Source organism: Diadema antillarum, unplaced genomic scaffold (assembly GCF_040938485.1).
Source record: "Diadema antillarum isolate AM-2024a unplaced genomic scaffold, OU_Dant_1.0 seq00002030_RagTag, whole genome shotgun sequence".
Taxonomy (NCBI): domain Eukaryota; kingdom Metazoa; phylum Echinodermata; class Echinoidea; order Diadematoida; family Diadematidae; genus Diadema; species Diadema antillarum.
The window spans coordinates 26121-46886 of record NW_027272683.1 but is presented as its reverse complement, the minus strand read 5'-3'; the positions used below and the strand labels follow the sequence as shown (position 1 = coordinate 46886).

Here is a 20766-nt window from a genome sequence, read left to right as displayed (position 1 = left end):
GGACTCATGAATTTGAAGAATGTGGGAGGCATGTACAATTTCATCATCATATTCATCACAAATTCAGAATTATGTCTGTGGACAAATCCATTGCACTACATAGTCTATAGATTACGCACAAGAAAAAAAAAAGCAAACCACCCTACCATTACACATAAAAGAACACAAATAATAACTGTTATAAAGATAAAACACACAAGCAGCATCATGTCTGGAAATAGCATCGCTCTGAATATTCCACATGGCAAAATGCTACAAAAGCAAAATATTTGTACATTTACAAAGTCCATACAAGAGACACTTTCAGAAACAAGAAACATACTCCAATACAGTGAAAACAGACTGAAATTTCATATAAAGTCTCAACATCTAAGCATACATCTTACTTAAAGGATCTGCAGGAGCACAAATATGACATACCGTGGACTCTGGCTTTGGAGTAGGAGGATCTTGGAACAGAGGTGCTGCAACATTACTCCAGAATTTTGGTCTGAAACAGAAGATAAAATATGATTATTTGTGCAGAGCAATATCAGTGGACAAAAAGGGGTAAGGCAACAATCTACGGAGACAGGGGAAGAGAAAGAAAAATGTTTTGTATCATAAATATGTAGAAGAGCAAAGTTTTAAAAGCAGGAACTTTTTTTGCCCCATTTGAGAATTGAGAACATTGAGTCTTTAAGATAATACCATTACTCTACAACTTGTTCAAACTTGATTTCATTCAGAAATTTGTCAATAACTACTTTTGTAAGTAAGGATGCTAGACTAGACTTGGGTTCATACCTGTACTGAACACCACATGTGTGCTGCCACTTGTATCTCTTCACAACATTCAATTAGCAGTATGACTTGTAACCATGTGTATGTAGTTCTGGTTGAATTTCCTACCTGTTTCGTAGAGTGCTGAGAGCTGTCTCTCTGTGGTCCTGCCATAGAGCCTGAAGGAAGCCCAGAGCAGCACAGTGAAGGTCTGGAGGTGAGTGTGTGGTACCCTGTGAAGCAGAAAAAAATCAAAAACTTTGAAGAGTTATGTTCTATCTCATCTTACTAGCCTGTCAACAAGTTGTCAAACAGCATTTCAAAGTTTAGCTTTTATTTGTAATTTCCTGATAAAAGTTATGCTAACAGCTGGGAGAAAAGGCAAAACTCAAACTTAAAAGGTAAAGATCTTAAGGGATAAGTAATGAATATAAGGAGTCATATAAAGTTTTAACGAAGAGCATGCCAAACATAATTCTCCAAAGTCCTACATTTTCCCCGTAGAGTCTGTGATTAGCTTTGAAGGGATTTTTTTTTTTTTTGTCTTTCATTACTTTTACAAAACATTACATAACAGTTTTTTTGAATGCTATAAAACATAGACATGTCAATAAAATACCAGCATACTTAAGTACTTACTTATAACATCAAAAAAAAAAAATAGAGGTAGATTCTAGACAATAATTTGCTATCTTGTTTGAATGCATATGATGCAACTGTAACTGATACAGCTTGGGGGTGAGTGAAGGTGTCCATCACAATACCTACATAGTAGGTAGCATAGCATGATGGACTGAAGGGCAATCAGAACAATTGTAGAGTTTACCAACTCCTCGCTATTAGGCCTCTTCGCCATTATCCACTTTCAACTATTGCTATGAAGGCAGTACTTTCTCAATATTCATCAAAAGGTGCAATGAAATGATACAAAATATGAAAATGACATTAATTCAGAAGTGTCTGTTACAGACTCTTATTCTCACCTGTTTTGTTTCATCCAAAATTTCCAAAACTGCATGAAGACAGCTGTTTTTACCCAGCTCCAGGTCCTGATAAATAAAAAATGGGTGTTTATAGATTCAATTTAAAAAAAAAAGAAGAAGCAGCTTAACATTTTAAGTTTGGTTTATCTCAGTGTCTCAAATTGTGCTTTATTTGATAAGAGAATAATTTAGCAAACAATGAACCACATTGACACATAACAGGTCAGCATGCAAAGTGAAAAGTCTCATAAGTATGACTGTTGTAATATCATCCCGTATCTAAACATTAAGGAAGTGATTGAAATTACAATTTGATAAATACATAATAAACTTTACATTCTCAAATTGATTGAATAGGAATATCTAATGTGTAGACATATACAGAGAAGGAAAAACTGATTGTCTTTTCACAAACCTACATGAATACAATGAAGAGAATTAATATATTCAATGATTCATGTTTATTGAAGGACTCCTAAAATGCACCACTTGCACCCTAAACAATGGGTTTTCTGAAATCATGAGTCACCCTGTCATGCAATCAGTGGAGAGTTCATCATCAATCCATCAATCTTTCTAATATCAATCAATCTATCACTCAGTCAATTGAATTGCTCTCCCTCTGTCATACTGTAAAACCAAAAATGTTCGCATGCATTTCAATTTCTTGAATATTGCAAGAGCCAAGATTCACAAAATCAAAATGTACGCAACAGTTCTTGTTTACACTATATGCATTGAATGCCGGTGGCAATTCACAAAAATTTAATGCTACAAAAAAATCTTGCTCTACTGCATGTCGCCCCCAAAAATATAATAGGATCTCTGCATTGATAACATTTCATATGATTAAACTGTCACAATGCTGTGCAGGGTCTAAAAATACATCATCTTACCTATATCTAGCAGAAAACCCCATTCAATTTGGTTAAGTGTTCATTGAGAAATGCGGATTGATGTAAATCATGTCATGGGTCCGTTTCTTCCAAGTTTCACACTCGGATGCTCTTGGACCTGCATATTAATGTGTGAACACAATGGACATAACTTGGAGGGAAGGCATTCCTGACATGCTCTACAAAGATCGCCATTTCTCTTTGACCACTAAAGCAAATCGGATCGGGTTTTCTGTAAGATGTGGGTAATAAGTTATAGTTTAATGCTCTGAAATTGTATTTGGATTGATTTACTACTTTTAAAGTTATCGCTACAGAGAGTCCCAATGTAATTTTTTTTTTTTGACATACAGTACAGTATGATTTTGTGATGAATGAGTTAGATCAAAGTGTATCTATCAAGCAGACCTGTTCCTTGTTTGGACTCTTCTTCTTCTCCTCCTCCTTGTCTGTTTTCTTGCTAGATTTCTTGGGTTGCAGGTCTAGGAACAGTTCACTGAAGCCAGGCTGTGTCTCAGCAGAGACTGCGAGAAGTGCCAGAATGCCAACCTTCAATCGGATGTCCTGAAATGAGTGCAAACAAATCAAGTTCAATATCAAACACTACATCTTTTGATTCTTTTCCTTTCAATCACACAATAGTCGTAATAGGGCAATATGAATTCTCGCTATCGCCAATGACGTAAAAAGTACCCGGATGTTGATTTAAGCGTCATTTACGGCGCATTATGGGATAGTCCGGTAGCAAAGTCACTTCTGTTCGTACGCGCGTGATATGTGACTAATGCTATTTACACACACAACCGACTGTATTCTATGTGTACTTCCTGTTTTCTCGACTTGAATTACAGCTTTAATATGATTTGAAATTTCTCCATTCTTAAGAAATTGCTGTTAATACGACTATTGGTTGTTGCTGCGAAGCTGCCATGTGTTGTTCGCACGACAATAAATGAAAAAAATCTGCAGAAATAGAACCCTTACTGGCATGCGAGACGTGACGTGGCCGCGTGGGTGAAGTTTGCGGGTGACTCCACAGCGCAGTACGTGCACGCGCGACTTACTAGTACATGTAGTGGTAGTAGGCCTAGTGCCTACGTATTGACTTGGAAGAAGTTGCTTCGGAGACAGGATAAGTTCGACATCACGGTTCGTTCCCGATTGTGTTCGCGACATTTCGACAGAGAACAAATAAAAAAAAGATGGGCATTCCATGACGATATCCAGGTGGGTGAATATTTTCCAGCATATTTTCAGCGTATGCAGAGATGACTGATCTGTGATGTGAACATCGATCGCATGATCAAGCAGTACGCTGTACCGGTATGTGTTAGCTTATGCGCTGCGTGCAGTAGTGCATGCTAATACAAGGCCGGCCGCCGGCCTAGGGCAATGTATGCGGGGACTACATGTGTACGAGTATGACAGGCCTGGCCACTCGCTGGCTCGGGCGGTACAGCCGCCTATATACTGTACTAGTATCCGTGGTCGGCGCGGCGCTATAGGTAAGGTACACGTACGCGCACGCTAGCACTGTGCAAATAATGCCCCGCGCCGGAAGTGCCCTTGCTACGAAGTGCACTAAATCTTGACGAAAAAACCACATCTGGGTACTTTTTACGTCATTGGCGATAGTGAGAATTATGATTATGCAGAAATGAGCTCTCGTCTCTTCCACCATTGACTTTGATGGACTTGAAGAGAAGCATGGGATGAAGTTCCAATCCCAGCTTCTGTTACAAATACCTTTCAGTTCATTTGCATCTGTACTAGATCAGACACAAGTCAGGCAAAGTTGTCTGATCATTGGCTAATCCTTCATGTCTTCATATAAAATTGTCAGGTCATTATGACTGTTTTGACTGTTTGTGCTGAAATTAATATTGGAGTATTGCATGCATATGAAAGCACAGTACAGCCACTTACTGTGTTCCTAAATATGATAAAGAGTTTCATGTACTTGAATTAGCACAGAGCCACATCTTTGAATATTCCTCACCTCAGAATGTGTTTGAAGGCGGTACAGAAAAGCATTTCGGAAGGCTGGAGCCTGGTTCCCAAGACATCCAAACAACGACATTGGAGCCACCTGGAGTGGGGTGGGAGTCAGGGAAGGGTAAAAGCAAAAATCAAGCATACTGTTTCAGTACAAATGGACTCACATATTGATGCTAAAGACTCATTTTCTTTTGAAAAGAGACGCACAGTGATATACGGGTGATGGGAAATGAAAGAAAAAATATGATGTCTCAATGTTTCTTACAGAGCAACATCTCAGCCACATATAACTCTCGAAATTAAATCTACCATGTTAATTCTAATGCATTATTTCTTAATGAAACAACTGCAGATCACTTGTGTCTTTTCTTTTATTGGTGCAGGTTGTACCTTGGTATTTTATTAATGAATGAGTCCCTCCTTGGTAATCAACATCGTCAGTAATGGTCCACCATGAATTACCACACCATGGAATGGTGCTTCACCATGGACCATTACTGATTTCATGTCCATATTTCGTTTGATCTGACCCATCAAAGAAGATTGTGTGAGAAGTCACAGAATAATCACAAAAAGAGTCATCACGGCAAAGTGGCAAAATACAAGACAAACATATCAGATAGATAATAACTGTAGTGTCTGGATATGTCTTTGCAATATTTTTCAGAAATATGATTCACCTTTTTAATTTCACTCTCTCTTTCAAATAAACACTATCAATAGCCACACATTTCTTCATTAATGTGGTCACTCATCAACTATTCTATTAAAGATTTAATGGGCTTGTGCTTGAGTGTAGACATCTGGAAGACTTGTCTCACCAGTGCTAGACGTCGTAGGAGGAGTACAGCCAGGGTGGGGAGGCGTGGGTCCTGCTGGTGATAAATATAACTGGCAATCACTGCAATGAGGTGGGGCTGATGAGGCAGGCCTGTAGAGTGGGCAGTCAAGGCCATCTCCAGAGGGCACTGGTCAACGGCTGGTCCAATGGTACTGACCGCAGCAGTGGAGGTGGACACAGCCCCCGTCTGATGGGGCTTGAGTAGGAGAAGGCGGTTGAGGACTGAGAGGGAGAGCTTGACTAGCTGGCACTGACTGTTGGGGGCGCTGTCCAAGAAGCTGTCAAATGATCATCAATCCCAACATCATTCTAATTTCATCTGACAAGATTATCATTGGTGTTGAAATTTATTATCTTAACTTAACACCAAATATCAGTTGAGGCACAAAATAAAGAACACGCATTCTTTTTGTAATGACAATAACAAGACCCGAGCCATTGTCAACATTCCTTGGACCTTAAAAATGTTTTGAGGAAAAAACGGGAAATGTAAGAGGCATCATAATTTGATCAAGAGGGGGTTGGGAGATGGAGAAGTTGGCAGATGCTAAATCCTGGTCACATTATACAATGAATCTCAACATTTTTAACTCATGTATCTAATACAAGTAAGCATCTCTACATGACTATTTTGCAAATGTATGAATTGTCACAATGAAAGCCACATACAAACAATGACTCTAATTTAAGAATTTTGCCTTTCGAAATATACGCCAGTTGTCCTATTTCATTTCCAAACATCTATCCAAGAAATGGCCAGAATAGACAATTTTGTGAAGATTTCTTTTCAGTGTATTAAGATGCAGTACGAGAGGTAGTTGAGATATCAAACTTTCACTTTTTAACAAGCCTATGTTTCAGCCAAATCACGATATTTATTGCTATTGTGAAAATCAGGGTGATGTGGCGCAATATGCAACTCTCATACACATGTGCAATTGATAGATTAGTAGATACCTTCAACTTCTGTCATTTGATGTGAAAATATCAGTCTTAGGTTTTCTTCTGACAAAATGGAATGGAAAATCAATCTGACAAGAAAAAATGAAACAATCATTGAGGGCTTGCTGCAATAGGCCTTTAAGTGGAAAAAAAACCAAAAAAAAAACAAAATGGCACAGGAATGTTGAAATTACCTCACAAACTGGACTTTGCAAGAAAGAAAACAGAACAATTTAGCACCAAAATTAATTCAATATTGTTAAACCAGGAGCAGAAATCCTGCAATACATCAACAATCAAGCACTGATTATCATGTGTGTATGCAGCCTACCTCCCACTCTCCAGCAGGCTCTGTTCAATGGTGTCCACTCCAGTGGCTGATATGGTCAACAGAGTCTGACCAGCGGACGTGTAGAGGAGACCATGAATACAGGCTGACCGGACGGAGATTCTGGGCACAGACATCGATGCATAGAGAAATGTAATCAAATAGCCACAACACAGATGAAGAGAGAGAGAGAGTGGGAGGGAGAAAGAGGATATGATAAGACAAACTTACTGCAACTTGATGAACAAGACAAATATTCACACATGAATTTACACCAAATGAAAAAGAACATGACAAAAATTTTCCAAACAACCTTTGAACAGCTAATTAAGATATTCTTCCTACTAATTTTCTGAAACTTTTCAAGAAAGGGATTTATAAAAGAAACATTGATTATAGCTTTAACATATAAGTGTATAATTGTACAAATATTAACGCTCACAAAGAGCTCTTTGGATCAATCACACATTAGCTGTTGTGAGTGAGTATTTTGCATGCCACACCTAAGTTGTATTTCATACCCTTGTTTCTGCTCCAGTTCAGAACGAGCTATCCTAGATGCTGGCTGTCTTGGAACAACGTGAAGAACCACATGGAACACTTCCATCACACCAAGTCCTAGAAAGACAAAATCAATTTATTCATTTTGTGTACAAGACGAATGAATATGATGACTACACTGTATATACACATTACATACACTGCTGTATATATATATATAATGTCAGAAAGGAACTAATATACATGATGCAAATATGAAAACTAAGTGAAAAGATCAATGGTTATCCCAAAATGAAAGATTACACATCAATGCCTGACTACCACCTGCTCTTCAATATCAGGACAACATATTAACATCCTATGCATAAGACACAATTGATAATCAGAGCCACAGACAGCAGGAAATCATAACTACACTGTACATGAAGTGGGAAATTCTTGCATTTAGAATGAGGTGTGCTACAGCACTAGGCGTTTTCACATCAGCCCGATGTTTCGAAATAGCGCGCTATTTTCTGACTTAGGAAATTTTCCCGATAGCGAAATAGCGTGCTATTTGATAATGTGAACACAAATTAGCGCGCTATCTGTATCACTCTGATCGAGAAAATTTCTCGAGTCCAACTCAGGAAATTTCTAGGATAGTAGCGCGCTATTTGATAATGTGAAAATGACTCGAGAAATTAGCGCGATGCATCCCATCATGCCTAGCCTGTGTGACCCGATCAATCGAGGCAAACTGCACACAAATCATGAGGAATTTTTGAGAGGGCACACACATTACTGATGCTGTTTGCACATACTCAGCTGTCGAATTAGCTCGACAAAAATTCGGGCTGATTCTCTTCGGGCTGATGTGAATAAGAAATGAAATAGCGCGCTAAATCGCAATCGCGAAAAATTTCTCGAGCTTGGATTTCTATCGGGCTGATGTGAAAACGCCTACTGTGTGATCATGTCAAGCTGTCCTGAAAGAGATCCTAGTCAAGGCATACTTTCAAACCAGCATGTCTGTTCAAGAGAGAAGATTGACCAAAAGCTCTCCCTCTCACCTATCTTCTCTCTTTCCCTCAAGTCACCATATCGCCACTTCTGATATGATGTGAAGATATCACGCTGGAGGAAGATTACACAGGCGAGGAGGTCCTGAGATGAAGCTACACCAATCTCAGAGGACGACAAACCCTTGGGGAGATGAAGAAACAGAAAACTACCTTCAAGGATGCTTGCAATACACCGCTTAACTTTTTTTTTTTTTAAAAGACAAACCACTATTTTGGTGAAGTACTGAGTATATATTCATTACATAAAGTTTCACCTTAAGCTCAATCATATGACAACAGAAAACACCTTTGAAAGTATGTTGTGTAAATCATCTGCGGGCTGGCCGAATGTATTCTGTATTGAATTTGTCCATTATGTAAATATAATTTTATGCTGTTTGAGAGTGCCACTTAAAATACTGAGAAAAGATCACTGACTTTGGATAGCGTCAGAATTACCAGCTAACAGTAAACTCTTATTATTGATAAACAGTCCCAACATGTTACTCCAAGTTGCAAACTTAGAGCATATATATTTTCCAACGAAGGAACTATTACACAAAAAAGGCTTGTACAGGACATTTAAGTCAGTGACAATCCGTAAAGTTTGTTTGCTGGAACCTTTAATTAAAGATTTACCTCCTTCCAAGATTCTACTACCAACAACCGAAGCAGTCTTACCTGGATGAGGGTGTGAAGAAGTCTCAGGAATTCCAGGGTAACGGGGTAGGCACCAAAATGTCTCTCCCACTCCAGAACCACCTTGCCATAGCTTCCTGCAAACACACCCACCCCTCTGGACCAGACAAGTAGCACAAATACTGGCTTAAATGATGGAAGCATACATTGTCCACATTGTATGAACATGTTTGCATTAAAACTTGAAGTTATTGACCATCCTCTGGTATAATAAAAGCTAACTTTTCAATTTAAGGTGTCCTGAAACACAGTGATTTATGTTGGCCTCTCAATGTGCACTTGCTTCACTCATATATCTCTTAGTCTGCAAATCCATAAACTTAACTGCATATGACACATAAGAATTCTGATCGTTGCTTCACTATCATTGCTTTCAGTTAAATATCAGCATCTATGTACACTACAGAACTTCATAAAAATCCAGAGCAAATTTTGTGGACCAGACAGAATATCTTCTGCTAAAAACAATACACCGTGATCACCATGAGAATAATACATGTGAAAGATTACAATGCACTGTGTCTACTGCAGCAAAAATAAAGATAAAAACAAAAATATGGTGATGATTTGAATTTACCGTGCAGCTTGGTCTAGCTGTGTGTACAGGGTCCCAGTATATGGTAAGAAACCAGTCTGTTGTAGAGACAGCCACATCTGGAAAGAGATAGAGAAAAATTACAAGTGAATATGGTTTCCTAGGAACACATGCTGTATTAAATACATTCATATGGGGATATGTGCATGCATTGTATGTAAAATCTGTCAGAAAATGTGAAGTACTGTTTTTTATGTCTGAAAACAAATGATGAACATGCAAATAAGTTGAGCAAAGGAGTAAGAACAGGGATGATGTGGGTGCTGGAAATGAAGTTGGGGAACTTTATATACTCATGTGAGTGCCATTGCATGTTGGTTTTATCATTGTAATTCAGCAGTTATGTACTCCCCTTCAACTATCCCTTGGACTACAAAATATTTGAATAATCTAACTCTTACACATATTCAATGTAAGCTTTTCTGGCATACCAGGTCATTTTGAGACTATGGGCGCGTTCGAGCGCTCTCCTAAAGTGAACTGTACTGTACCGTACCGCGCTAGAGGAGCGTTCGAATGCTCCTAAAGTGTACCGTACCGTACTGTACCGAGCCAAAAGTGGATCACTTCCCGATGTGCTCCAAAAGCGTACCAAAACGTACCAAAAGTTTGTTGTAAAGCATGCGCGTATCAAGCGCATACGTCACAATGCAAAAACATCATTCTCTTTGTTCGGGACAGCTGTAAGTAGTTCAAGCGAGAGGTGAATGACATTCTTGCAGTAAACAAGCGTGACCTTTTCTAAAAATAACTCGTGAGGTACGCTTTCTCCACAGAGCGCTCGAACGCACAAAAATTGGCATGGTACGGTACGGTACGCTTTAGTTCAGTTCGCTTTGGTTCGCTTTAGAGCGCTCGAACGCACCCTATGTTCAACAAAGACTCAGATTTGTCTGAGATGATGTTAGTCTCACAGACACAGCTTTGGTGACTATATCTCAAGACAGAATTGGTGTAATAGCATATTGAACACTTGTGGAGTGGCACAATCGCAAAAGTTGAAAGTTGAAAGTTAGTGTCAGTGTACAAGCAGTATGCTGAAAACTTCTATAATGGCAGCCAGTGTTGGTATGAGCTCAACACATGTAGAATGGCATTTAGTGCTGGCGGACCAGTAGTGTATTGACAGCTTCTATAATGGCAGTCAGTGATTAGTGTTGGTGTACCAGTAGTGTACATGTCACTCTTAATATCATCCATCATGTCAATGCCTGGGAGAAGCCCATATGTCTTGAGAGAACATATCTTCCTCAAGATGTTCAACAATATCATAATGTGTGCTGATGCAGTATCTTACAATGTGCTCAGTTTACAATCTACACGTGTAATACATTTCAAGCATGTGCAGGAACTGTAAGAGTATACAGTCCAATGAGAAGGCAATAAACACACTGCAGTAATAGTGTATTTAGTGTTAGGCAACTATCCAGAGAAGCAGCTAGCATGACATTAGATGTACCAAGGAGAGGGTACCCTTACCTTTTCAGGTTCATACTTTGCCATTGTGGCAAGGCACTTGACACAGGATGCTATGAGAAGCAATGGGGGCTTTTTCACCTGCACCAAACTGAGTTTAGAATAAAAAACAACAACAACAACAACAACAATAAAGTTTTAGGTCACGTCATAGAATGAGATGACACAGCATAAAAAGTAATTCGATACATACAAGCAATATGAATTTCACTTGAGTGTCTACTTTAATGAGACTGCACACTACTTTCTACAGGGGAAAGGCTTATGGATGAGAATGCACTGTCATCAATATTGTAAAGTTTCTGAAAGTTTCAGCACACTGTACTTAAAGGTAGAAGGTTTAGTTTGCAAAGCACCTTGCACACACTACTACTACTACTACTACTACTACCACTTCTACTACTACAACTACAACTACAACTACAACTACAACTACAACTACAACTACAACTACAACTACTACTACTACTACTACTACTACTGCTACTACTACTACTACTACTACTACTAATAATAATAATAATCAATAATTAGTGATCTGGTGAACACACCATCGCATAACCATTTGCATGAATCATTAGCTGCAGTAATCCAGTATTTGCCCCTTGTTCTGAAACTGGAAAACATTTGCAGTATTCAAAACTTGAAAATTTGAAGAATATTTTCATTTTTCAAAATAGGGTACTAGAGAGAGTTTAACTTCTGCTAATTCATAACCAAATACTGTAACCCTTACGTGTCTAGGCACTAAGTACAGAACTTGCAACACTCTTTCACTAGCATTCAGTCATCCAACCAAACTTGACCTATTTGTCGACTAGCAAGTTCACTCATGTGTAGCAATGTGCCTCTGTCCAACAGAAAACCATGGTGACACAATAAGCATTTCAAGGGATAAGGTAATATCTATTCCTTGATAATTAGTTTCCAGATGTCTGTTTAAATGATGATGATGATGAAGGGCACAAAAAAACAAACTAGAAATGTCGCTATGGCAACTGGTATGCCTCCGCCATAATGCATGGTCCTCCTAGGGAAATAGTGAAATTTTGAGGAGTTGACCTTGACCTTTGACCCACGACCCCTAAATTTCCTCAATAATCCCTGCCAGTCAATGTACCAAGTTCCATGATGATACCTTGAACCATTTGCAAGATATGGAGAAAAAAGAGTTACCGATAAATTATAATGTTTTCACCTGATCTTTGACCTTTTGACCTTTGACTTCATGACCTGAAACTCTCTGGAGAATCTTTATTTGGTAGTACATGTATACACTAAGTTTCAGGAAAATGCCTTCAGGAATTGCATAGATATGGGGAAAAATAGTGAAATATTGAGCATTTGACCTTGACCTTTTGACCTTTGACCTCTTGCCGATTTCATTCAAAAACATGTTTAATTGGCCCATCAAATGTCATCCTTGGACCAAGTTTGGTGAAATTTGCTTTATCCAGTCTTGAATTATTGCATAAACAGATGAATTTCAGGATTTGACCTTGACTTTTGACCTTCGACCTCAGGCCGATTTCACTAAAACACTAATCAAATAATTGCCCCATCACATGTCATCCTTGGACAAAGTTTGGCGAAATTTGCTACATCCAGTCAAGTTATCGCGCAAATGGATACAATTTCATGATTTGACCTTGATTTTTTACCTTTGACCTCAGACAATTTCACCCAAAATCTAATCAAGTATTTGCCCCATCATACTTTACATCTGGACCATGTTTGGTAAAATTCCACTCAATATTACTCAAGTTATCGGGTAAACAAATGCCGACGGGCGGACGGACAACCCGAAAACATAATGCCTCTGGCACCCTTCGGGCGGAGGCATAAAAATCATTGAATCTAGGATTGCCTGTGAAAAGGTTCACTACCTGTACAAGGCTGTCAAATACAGTTAAACACGCCTAAGTCGACATCGCATATGTCGAATAATTGCGCAAGTCGAAGATTTTAAAAAGTCCCGATTTTTCCCCATTGACTTACGTGTATTAATTCACTCACAAGTCGAATTTTTTAAGTCGAATACTCGCCTAAGTCGATGAAATTCCAAGAACACTTTCACAGAAAAACCATTGAATTCACTGTGCGTAAGTCAAATAAGATTTTATTGTGTAATAAATCACTGTCAAAATCCCGAGACGCCAGTTTTTGTTTACATACAGTATATACAAAAAGAAACTTTGCATTAATAAACATTAAGCGGTTTCACCTGAATCGTTATTAACGCAAACTAACGATCGGGAAAATTAACGTTTGTAGTAATGATGAGTAACGATCGAAGCGCAAATTAACGATATTTCGTTGAAATTAACGATAGGTAACGCAAGAACTCACGCAAGATTTTGGTTTCCGTTACCCAGACCTGGTGAAAGGACGACGTAGCCCCTGCCGAGTGTAGCAATCTATGCCTTATATACTTAGCGGAGTCTTTTCGCGAATCGAATCACAATTTCGCGAATGGTTAATATGCGACCGGGGTCACCAAAAACGTACGCCGGGCCACCAAAAAAAAAAGACAGCCGGATGTTTGCCTTCAGTTTTGGAAATGAACAGCGGTAACAATCGGCTCCATAAGATGCTAGAATAAATGTCAGATGTTTGCTCTTAATTTTGGAAATGAATAACGGTAATATTCAATGTGGATAAAGTGTCTTGCTGAAGGGCAAATATCGGGCACACCGCTCCAGCTCTCGGCTCCAGAGTAGACAACATACATGTACATTATACATGTCATGTGTACGCGTGGTGTAACTGTAAGTCGATTTTTTCGACTTACGCACAAGTCGAAACTCGCCTAAGTCGATGTGTTTTGCTCAGTCCCGAGAAGGTCGACTTATGCGAGTTTAACTGTACTACCCTATTTTTCTGTTTTAATTCTTTTTTCCTAGTGCATGATCAGCATGGCATTCATGGTTCTAGAAAGACAAACAGTATTGCCAGCTGCAAGTCAATTACAGCTTTGAATTGAACATAAATGAGAAATTGCTGGATGAATAGCATATAACATAACTTCAGTCTTTTTACTGACTGTTATTCTACACTGAAATGAAATTAATGGTACACATATCAAATTACTCTGTAATGAAATGAAAGACTCATGACATATTTGGCACAATGTACAAAATAATGCATTAAATAAATTGTCCTTAACATTTTCTTTCAAACCACCACATTCTTGACTTACGTTCCTAAGAGTGGCAAGATACAGTCAGTGAGTGACTGAAGCTCTGTGGCAATGGACCAATCAGATTGCAGCATAGTTTCCATAAGGTCAACAACATCTTGCGTCTGCTGAACCAGGGTGTCTGCATGACAAGAAGAGGATTAGCTTTATTGCTTGAATTACTGAATCTGAAACATTCCATACAAACTTTCACAATGAGGTTGTCTAGGCAAGTTGCCCCTAATGTAAACATTAACAAGCAAAAGGACACATCAATGATCAAAAATCTTCATTAGAGAGTTTGTCACATCACCTACAGCACAATGACAAAGTTTATCATTAGTGTCATAGGAAAAACAGCATGCAGGTCGTATGTTATTTCAGCAAAGCAATGCTGCCTTAATCATGAAGAACATTTGGTTAATAAATACCTTAAAGGCATAGTTTACAATTTGCAAATGAAACAAAAACCCAGCATTTGTGCTTTAACATAGTTCTGAAATGTGAGTTAGAGACAGAAACAACCACGTAAAAATTTGAATCAATAAAATCTATATTAATTGTTGTTAAATATACAAAATGTAAACAATAGCTATAATAAAAGTGCTTCCAGACTAAACTGTCTACAGTTACTGTTTATTGAAAAAAAAAGACAGATATCTCTTTATATTTTAGGCTTCATCGCCAAAATTTTATATGATAGGATGTTTTGTGGTACAACAGACCTACACATATGCATTAACTTTCATATCTTGAAAATTTTGTAAATCACTGTTCCCAAATGTAAACAGGACCTTTAAGTAAGGAATAACTGAAGCATAATGTTTCAATAGTTTCTCATTTTCCGTAATATTAATGTGGACAAACAGATCTCATTCTATTAACACTAATAAACCTTAGTTACAGTTCAATGTTTATCTCTGTGGTATCATTTCCACATGTAAATATGATCTATTATCTTCTAACATTATGCCAAGGATACCATCACTTTTCAGCAGGAACACTCAAAGTTTATATGAATTGCCATAAAACAATATCACATGATTCTCATTCACCAGACTATGAAGTAATATCGTGAACCAATGAACTGAATGTAGCGGAAGGGTATGAGTGTGATGTGGTTGAATGTATACCAGTACAACGAATTAATGCTATATGTCTATTCATCACTTCCGTTATAACCAGATTATATTTCTGGCTATAGCTGAAAAAAACACATACATCTCCCACAGTTCAGTGACCTCTGACCTTAGACCTTCAGGATATTGCTCCTATAGCACACATGGACTGCATAACAACAAACTGTACTAAATGTCTCAGATGTATGGACAGATAAGACAAACAGACAGACAGACAACTTTGAACTACTGTAAGCTTGTCACCCTTTTGGAGCACAGGCATAATGAACCATTAAGAGCAGGAGTAAATCTGACAAATGATGAATAGCACTTCCTTCATCCATTTCAAGATTGTGAGAACTGAAAAGATCACAACCACTTTTCAATAAAGACACCAAAGGCAAATGGTAGATGCCACTTTAAGAGATATGAACATAGTTAGCATGACAATGATAAGAAGGGGCTGCCTAAAGTACCAGATGGTGATGTGGTAGGGGCTGCACTGATCAGCCAATCAAGTACACACTGGAAGAGCTGGCAACCATTGTATTCCACATCCCACGTGATGAGGGGAGGACCTATAGGAAGAAGACCATAAAGTAAGATTAGTACATGCTTCCATTGGTTGACTTCACAAAGACCCTACCTTATACTTCAATGGAACACTATACAGTTATGCACCTTATAAAAGGAAATTTCATATACACTTGATAAATTGTTACTAGCAGTTATCTCTTTCTAACATGATCTTTCATTTCAATCCATACCTCAACTCACCTAACAAGCTGCATCACAGCATTACTGATGCATGCAAAAATTTGCCCTTAGTGAATGGTCTACCCACCTTGTAATTATTTGGTCTAACATTGGTTTGTAATATTCCTAATCACTCTTCATTTACTCAGCAACTGAGAAGAAATCATATAAAGTTATTAATGCATGAGTGGGCAACTGTGAAATTCAGAGCTCAATCATGACTTTAAATCTTGATATTTGAAGATTGCTCCTCAGCAGTTTTTTTATTAATATGTACAAGTACATATGAAGTCTGCTATAATCTCAAACTCTTGATAAAGAAGATAAGATGTTGCTAAGACAATTCAATTTCAAACTGTTAACTTGACCTTAAGTTCTGATCTTTCATATAAGTAAGGGGTGTGAGGGTACTTGCAGGAAAAGTCTGAAAAAATAAACTTTTGAGCAAAATGTGAAAGTGCATTAAACTGTTAACATTTTTATGCATTTCATCTGACAATAAAAGTTTGAAAAGTGGGTTTTGGGCAGAAAACACAATTCTAAAATCAAATAAACTTTGAACTCTCAAATTCCTGCATAAGTTGATTTTCTGGCCATGTACTTATGCATTGAAGCTATGGGATATTAAACATATTATCAGATACAAGTTCCTTAAACTTTTGTGATATGGCACAAAAAGAGGCAGAGAAAACTAATCTAATGAGGAAAGGTTTGTTCAGTTGGCTTACCATCAGGTCTCTGTTCAAGCCTGCCTAATGTATCTACTGGTATCACAAACCCTGGAGAATGCTTGTCTGTAACAAGACAAGACAAAACAAAACAATTCAAACGAATAAAACCTCGATGTAACTTGCCACAAAAAAGTTGAGATTCAAGTAGCTTTCAAAACATATCCCACTCAGTCGTCCTCCACATACATCCGTTATATGAGATTCAACAAGAAAAAAAACTCTGAAAACCCTGAAAAAAAGTAATCATATAAAAGCTGTAAAATAAGACTTAATGACTGCTTAAAATGTGGAAAAAAAAACCAATTCAAACTAAGGAGACAGTGGTTGCACTTAGAAAGTAATCAAATCATGAATAATGATAATAAAAGACTGTCACAGTCTTTTGACTGTGACTGTAATACATATAAAATTCAAGATTTGTTGTATTTCTTATGGAAGATTTGACATCTGCTGTTCCAGGAGAATAAAGGAACAGAAAATGAACACCAAGGATGAAACAACCACAGGCCTTTGTCCAGTGTAAGTCTTCTTTTGGTTTTCAGGAAGTTTTCAGGAGGTAATGGTATCTACTATACCTTGAACAGTGTCAGAAATAAAGATATCTTATTTCATATCATTTTTAAATAAAATGCAATGCTACAAATAGTAAGTTACAAAAGAGAAGTTTTTTTTTAATAATAAATAACGTGAGTTAAAGAAGTTAAACAATTATTTTGAGATGCCCAGTGAAAGTCCTATTTACATACAAACTGACAGAGACTATTGTCTTGTTTTGTCCAATCTTACTGACATTCTACCTCATTTCTTGTCTTGTTTCACCTTTGTTTATGCAGTTTTTTTTTCTAGCTGCAACCTTTCTTAAACCAAAATTCTCACCTGCTTTGCAGACCACCTTGTCACTGACAAGTTTCCAAACATTCTCCTCCCCTGTAATCTCAATGTCTGAACTCCGGTTGTTGTCCAGAGGCTCGGTGAATGTTGGCAGATGTGCCAGCAAATTGTAGATCTGAAACATAGGATAGAATGTGTGATGACTGATGAGTTAGATAATCTTAGACTGGCCTCTCCTGCTGAGACTACTGCACAAAATATCCCATCATACTGGCCAACGGGTTGTTGTAGTTCAACGTTAGCATACCACGAGACAAGTTGTGGGAAAATCCCTGTAATTCTGTAATCTTCCCTTTTATTTTGCACAGCCATTAACAGCATACATATCATAAAATCATGAAGGTACATTGTACGACATAGATAGAAAAAGGTTTCAATCAACTTTGCAGTACAAATATAATATAAGACAGAAGACTATCAAAAAGAAGAATCATTTACCATCTTTACAGAATACACTTGGATGGAAATAAAGGTAATATGTAGTATTGCAGACAATGGTCATGTTCTAATTTCAAAACATGGGTAGACAAATGCAACACATAGTATCTAGTTTCCAACTAAATAGACATCTGCCCCTGAGCCAAATGGTAGATAGGGGTGTGATGCTTGGAAGAATATTATATGTTGCTATTTAATAGACACTGACTATAAGAGGTTGATAAGTTACCTGTCTGCTGCCCTCTGTGGCTAGTGCTTTCAAGAACCTCATTGGCCGAGAGAACTCTAGCGGAAATGAAGACATAGCAGATTGCAGAAGAGCAGCAAAGCCTCCCTCTATGTCCTGCAGAAACCAAAATACATGAGGCAAAGTTGAATATCACTAAGCCATAATCTTTCACTTGACCGTGACCCCTAATCACTGGCCTCAGACACATAAATGTTCAAACTATTCCAGAAAAATGTTCCACAGTAATTTTCATCTCCATGATCTCTGATTGAACTACGCAAAGAACACGCTCATTCAATATCAATTTCATAACAATTCACATTTTGACCAAAACTGTTGCCCTACATATTATTTATCTCAAAATTACAAGTGATTTATCTTTTGATACTATCATAAATACTACTCTTGTTCAAAGATTGGATTTCATTTTAAAGCATTTTTGATTTGTGGCCCCCCCCCCAAAAAAAAAAAAAAAAAAAAAAAAAAATTAACATAACACACCTGGCCCTCACTCTTCTTATTAACAAACTTGGAGGCAATTTGACAAAAGATTTCCATGCTTCCTTGTAAGAGGTAACCTTTTCCTTAAAGGAAAAGGGTATACCAGGTTTCTGTGGCATCAACTCATATATGGGAACCTGGTATACCAGGTTCAGGTTTCCAAACTGTAGACAGAGTGTCTGCATTTGTGGCCTAAATTCATATTTGTGTCATGCTGACCAGAAAAATGACTTTGATTGAAAGATAAGAAAGATAAGAGTTTCTTCTATCAATTACAATGTACATTATATGTTCTTTTTCTGTATCAAAACTACATGTGTTTTGGTGTAATTTACTTTTTCCAACATAGTTGTGCACATTGTTTTGCAATAAAACCCGTATGAAGACATATGTTGCCCATTGGGGCTGATCTCACTATATTTTGACTTCCGCTGACCACATTCGGGTGCCCATATAGTGTATAACAAAGGAGTTTGTGAATCCATCAGTGCACGCTCTATTCATATCTCATGTCTGATTGATATTTCGCATTGTTTGATGGCACATGCAGTTAACCATGGAAAGTAAATATATCTACTGCTTGATTGCTTTCGCACGGGCCAACCTGTCTGTTCTTTGTAGACAGGTAAAAAGAATCTCATTTAGGGGCATTGAAGGCTCTCGAAGAATTGCGGGAGGAACGGGTTACATGCCATCTACAAATAAAATGCTTTGAAAACAAGGACAGTGAGATCTTGGTAAGTTGTTCCCTATATACAGTACTGTACCATTCAAGACAAAGGGATATAGTGACCCTTTCCTGCCACATATCATATTTGAGAGTAGGGGAAGACAGACTTACGGTACTCCAAAATTCTCTGCACAGGTGTGGCTGTGACAGCAGCTGGCAGGAGAGAGCTAGAAGGTCCTGTGTGACAAAAAATACAAATCAAATTACCTGCTGAATAATACTAGGATCACAGCAGTAATGACAGGCACTCCTGTTTACCTACTCCCATTTACATCCTCCTCAGGGTATATTGGCCTAACTCTCATATCAATTTTTCTAGCTGATCAGTTTTTTTCATCATCTAATCTTTGTTGTTACCTACAGGTAAAACTTGATGCCGTTTCTTAAGGTCCTATGTCTGTCAATCATTTCATTCACCAAAAAAGCAGGACTCGGGATGATGGTCCTATAATACATTTGTTTTTCATATCAACAGGTTTCAATAGCTTCTCATTCTTTTTCCTCCTTTTGCACTTGCCAGGGGTTGTAATCACACAGTGATCTTCCCCTTTAAATGGAGAAAGAATTGCCACTGGATGATCCACAAATTTTGTGAATACCAGTACTTTCTCTTCACGTGCTCACATGGTGTATATTTTCTTCTCTGTAGAATGTGAACAAACAATTGCACCTAAAATTCTTTCATCAAGATTGTACTTACATGTATATCACAACATTGTTTGACTGTTTTCACATATGTATATCTCTTATCATTATGCTTTTCTATTTCACTGAACTGATATGAAATTAGCTAATCAATTTAATCACTGTGAAGCACAACCATTCCCATAGTAAGATGTATATCTTATGATATATCATTGGATACATAAGGCATGGCTCGACACTAACTTTTTTGTTTGGTGGCCCAATGGGGCCACCAAAATCCTACATTTCAAATTTTTGGTGGCCCGAGAGAAAAATTTGGTGTTCCGAAAAAAACAAAACAATAAAAAACATTAAAAGTCCTTTTTTTTTTTAATGAGTCAAATATTTAAGTTTTATGATAGTAAGAATTAGAAGTTGGACATATCTACTCATAAATAAACTTCAACAAACTTACAACACTCGCTCTCAGGCACTCATTCAGTCCT

At 37.7% G+C, this 20766-nt stretch overlaps 1 protein-coding gene across 1 annotated transcript in view; it reads right to left on the bottom strand.

The window, feature by feature from the left end:
• Positions 1–20766, bottom strand: part of LOC139713674 (nucleoporin NUP188-like) — a gene marked incomplete at its 5' end in the record, with an annotated part of 59693 nt that overhangs the window by 12815 nt on the left and 26112 nt on the right. Inside the window, 18 exons of the mRNA XM_071625374.1 lie at positions 421–490; positions 892–995; positions 1746–1811; positions 3050–3205; positions 4641–4730; positions 5461–5758; positions 6754–6873; positions 7272–7368; positions 8304–8436; positions 8976–9090; positions 9571–9647; positions 11068–11155; positions 14264–14384; positions 15837–15938; positions 16845–16910; positions 17724–17853; positions 18406–18519; positions 19748–19813. Of these exons, the coding sequence (XP_071481475.1) occupies positions 421–490; positions 892–995; positions 1746–1811; positions 3050–3205; positions 4641–4730; positions 5461–5758; positions 6754–6873; positions 7272–7368; positions 8304–8436; positions 8976–9090; positions 9571–9647; positions 11068–11155; positions 14264–14384; positions 15837–15938; positions 16845–16910; positions 17724–17853; positions 18406–18519; positions 19748–19813 (2013 nt within the window). The remainder of the gene's footprint in view (positions 1–420; positions 491–891; positions 996–1745; positions 1812–3049; positions 3206–4640; positions 4731–5460; positions 5759–6753; positions 6874–7271; positions 7369–8303; positions 8437–8975; positions 9091–9570; positions 9648–11067; positions 11156–14263; positions 14385–15836; positions 15939–16844; positions 16911–17723; positions 17854–18405; positions 18520–19747; positions 19814–20766) is intronic.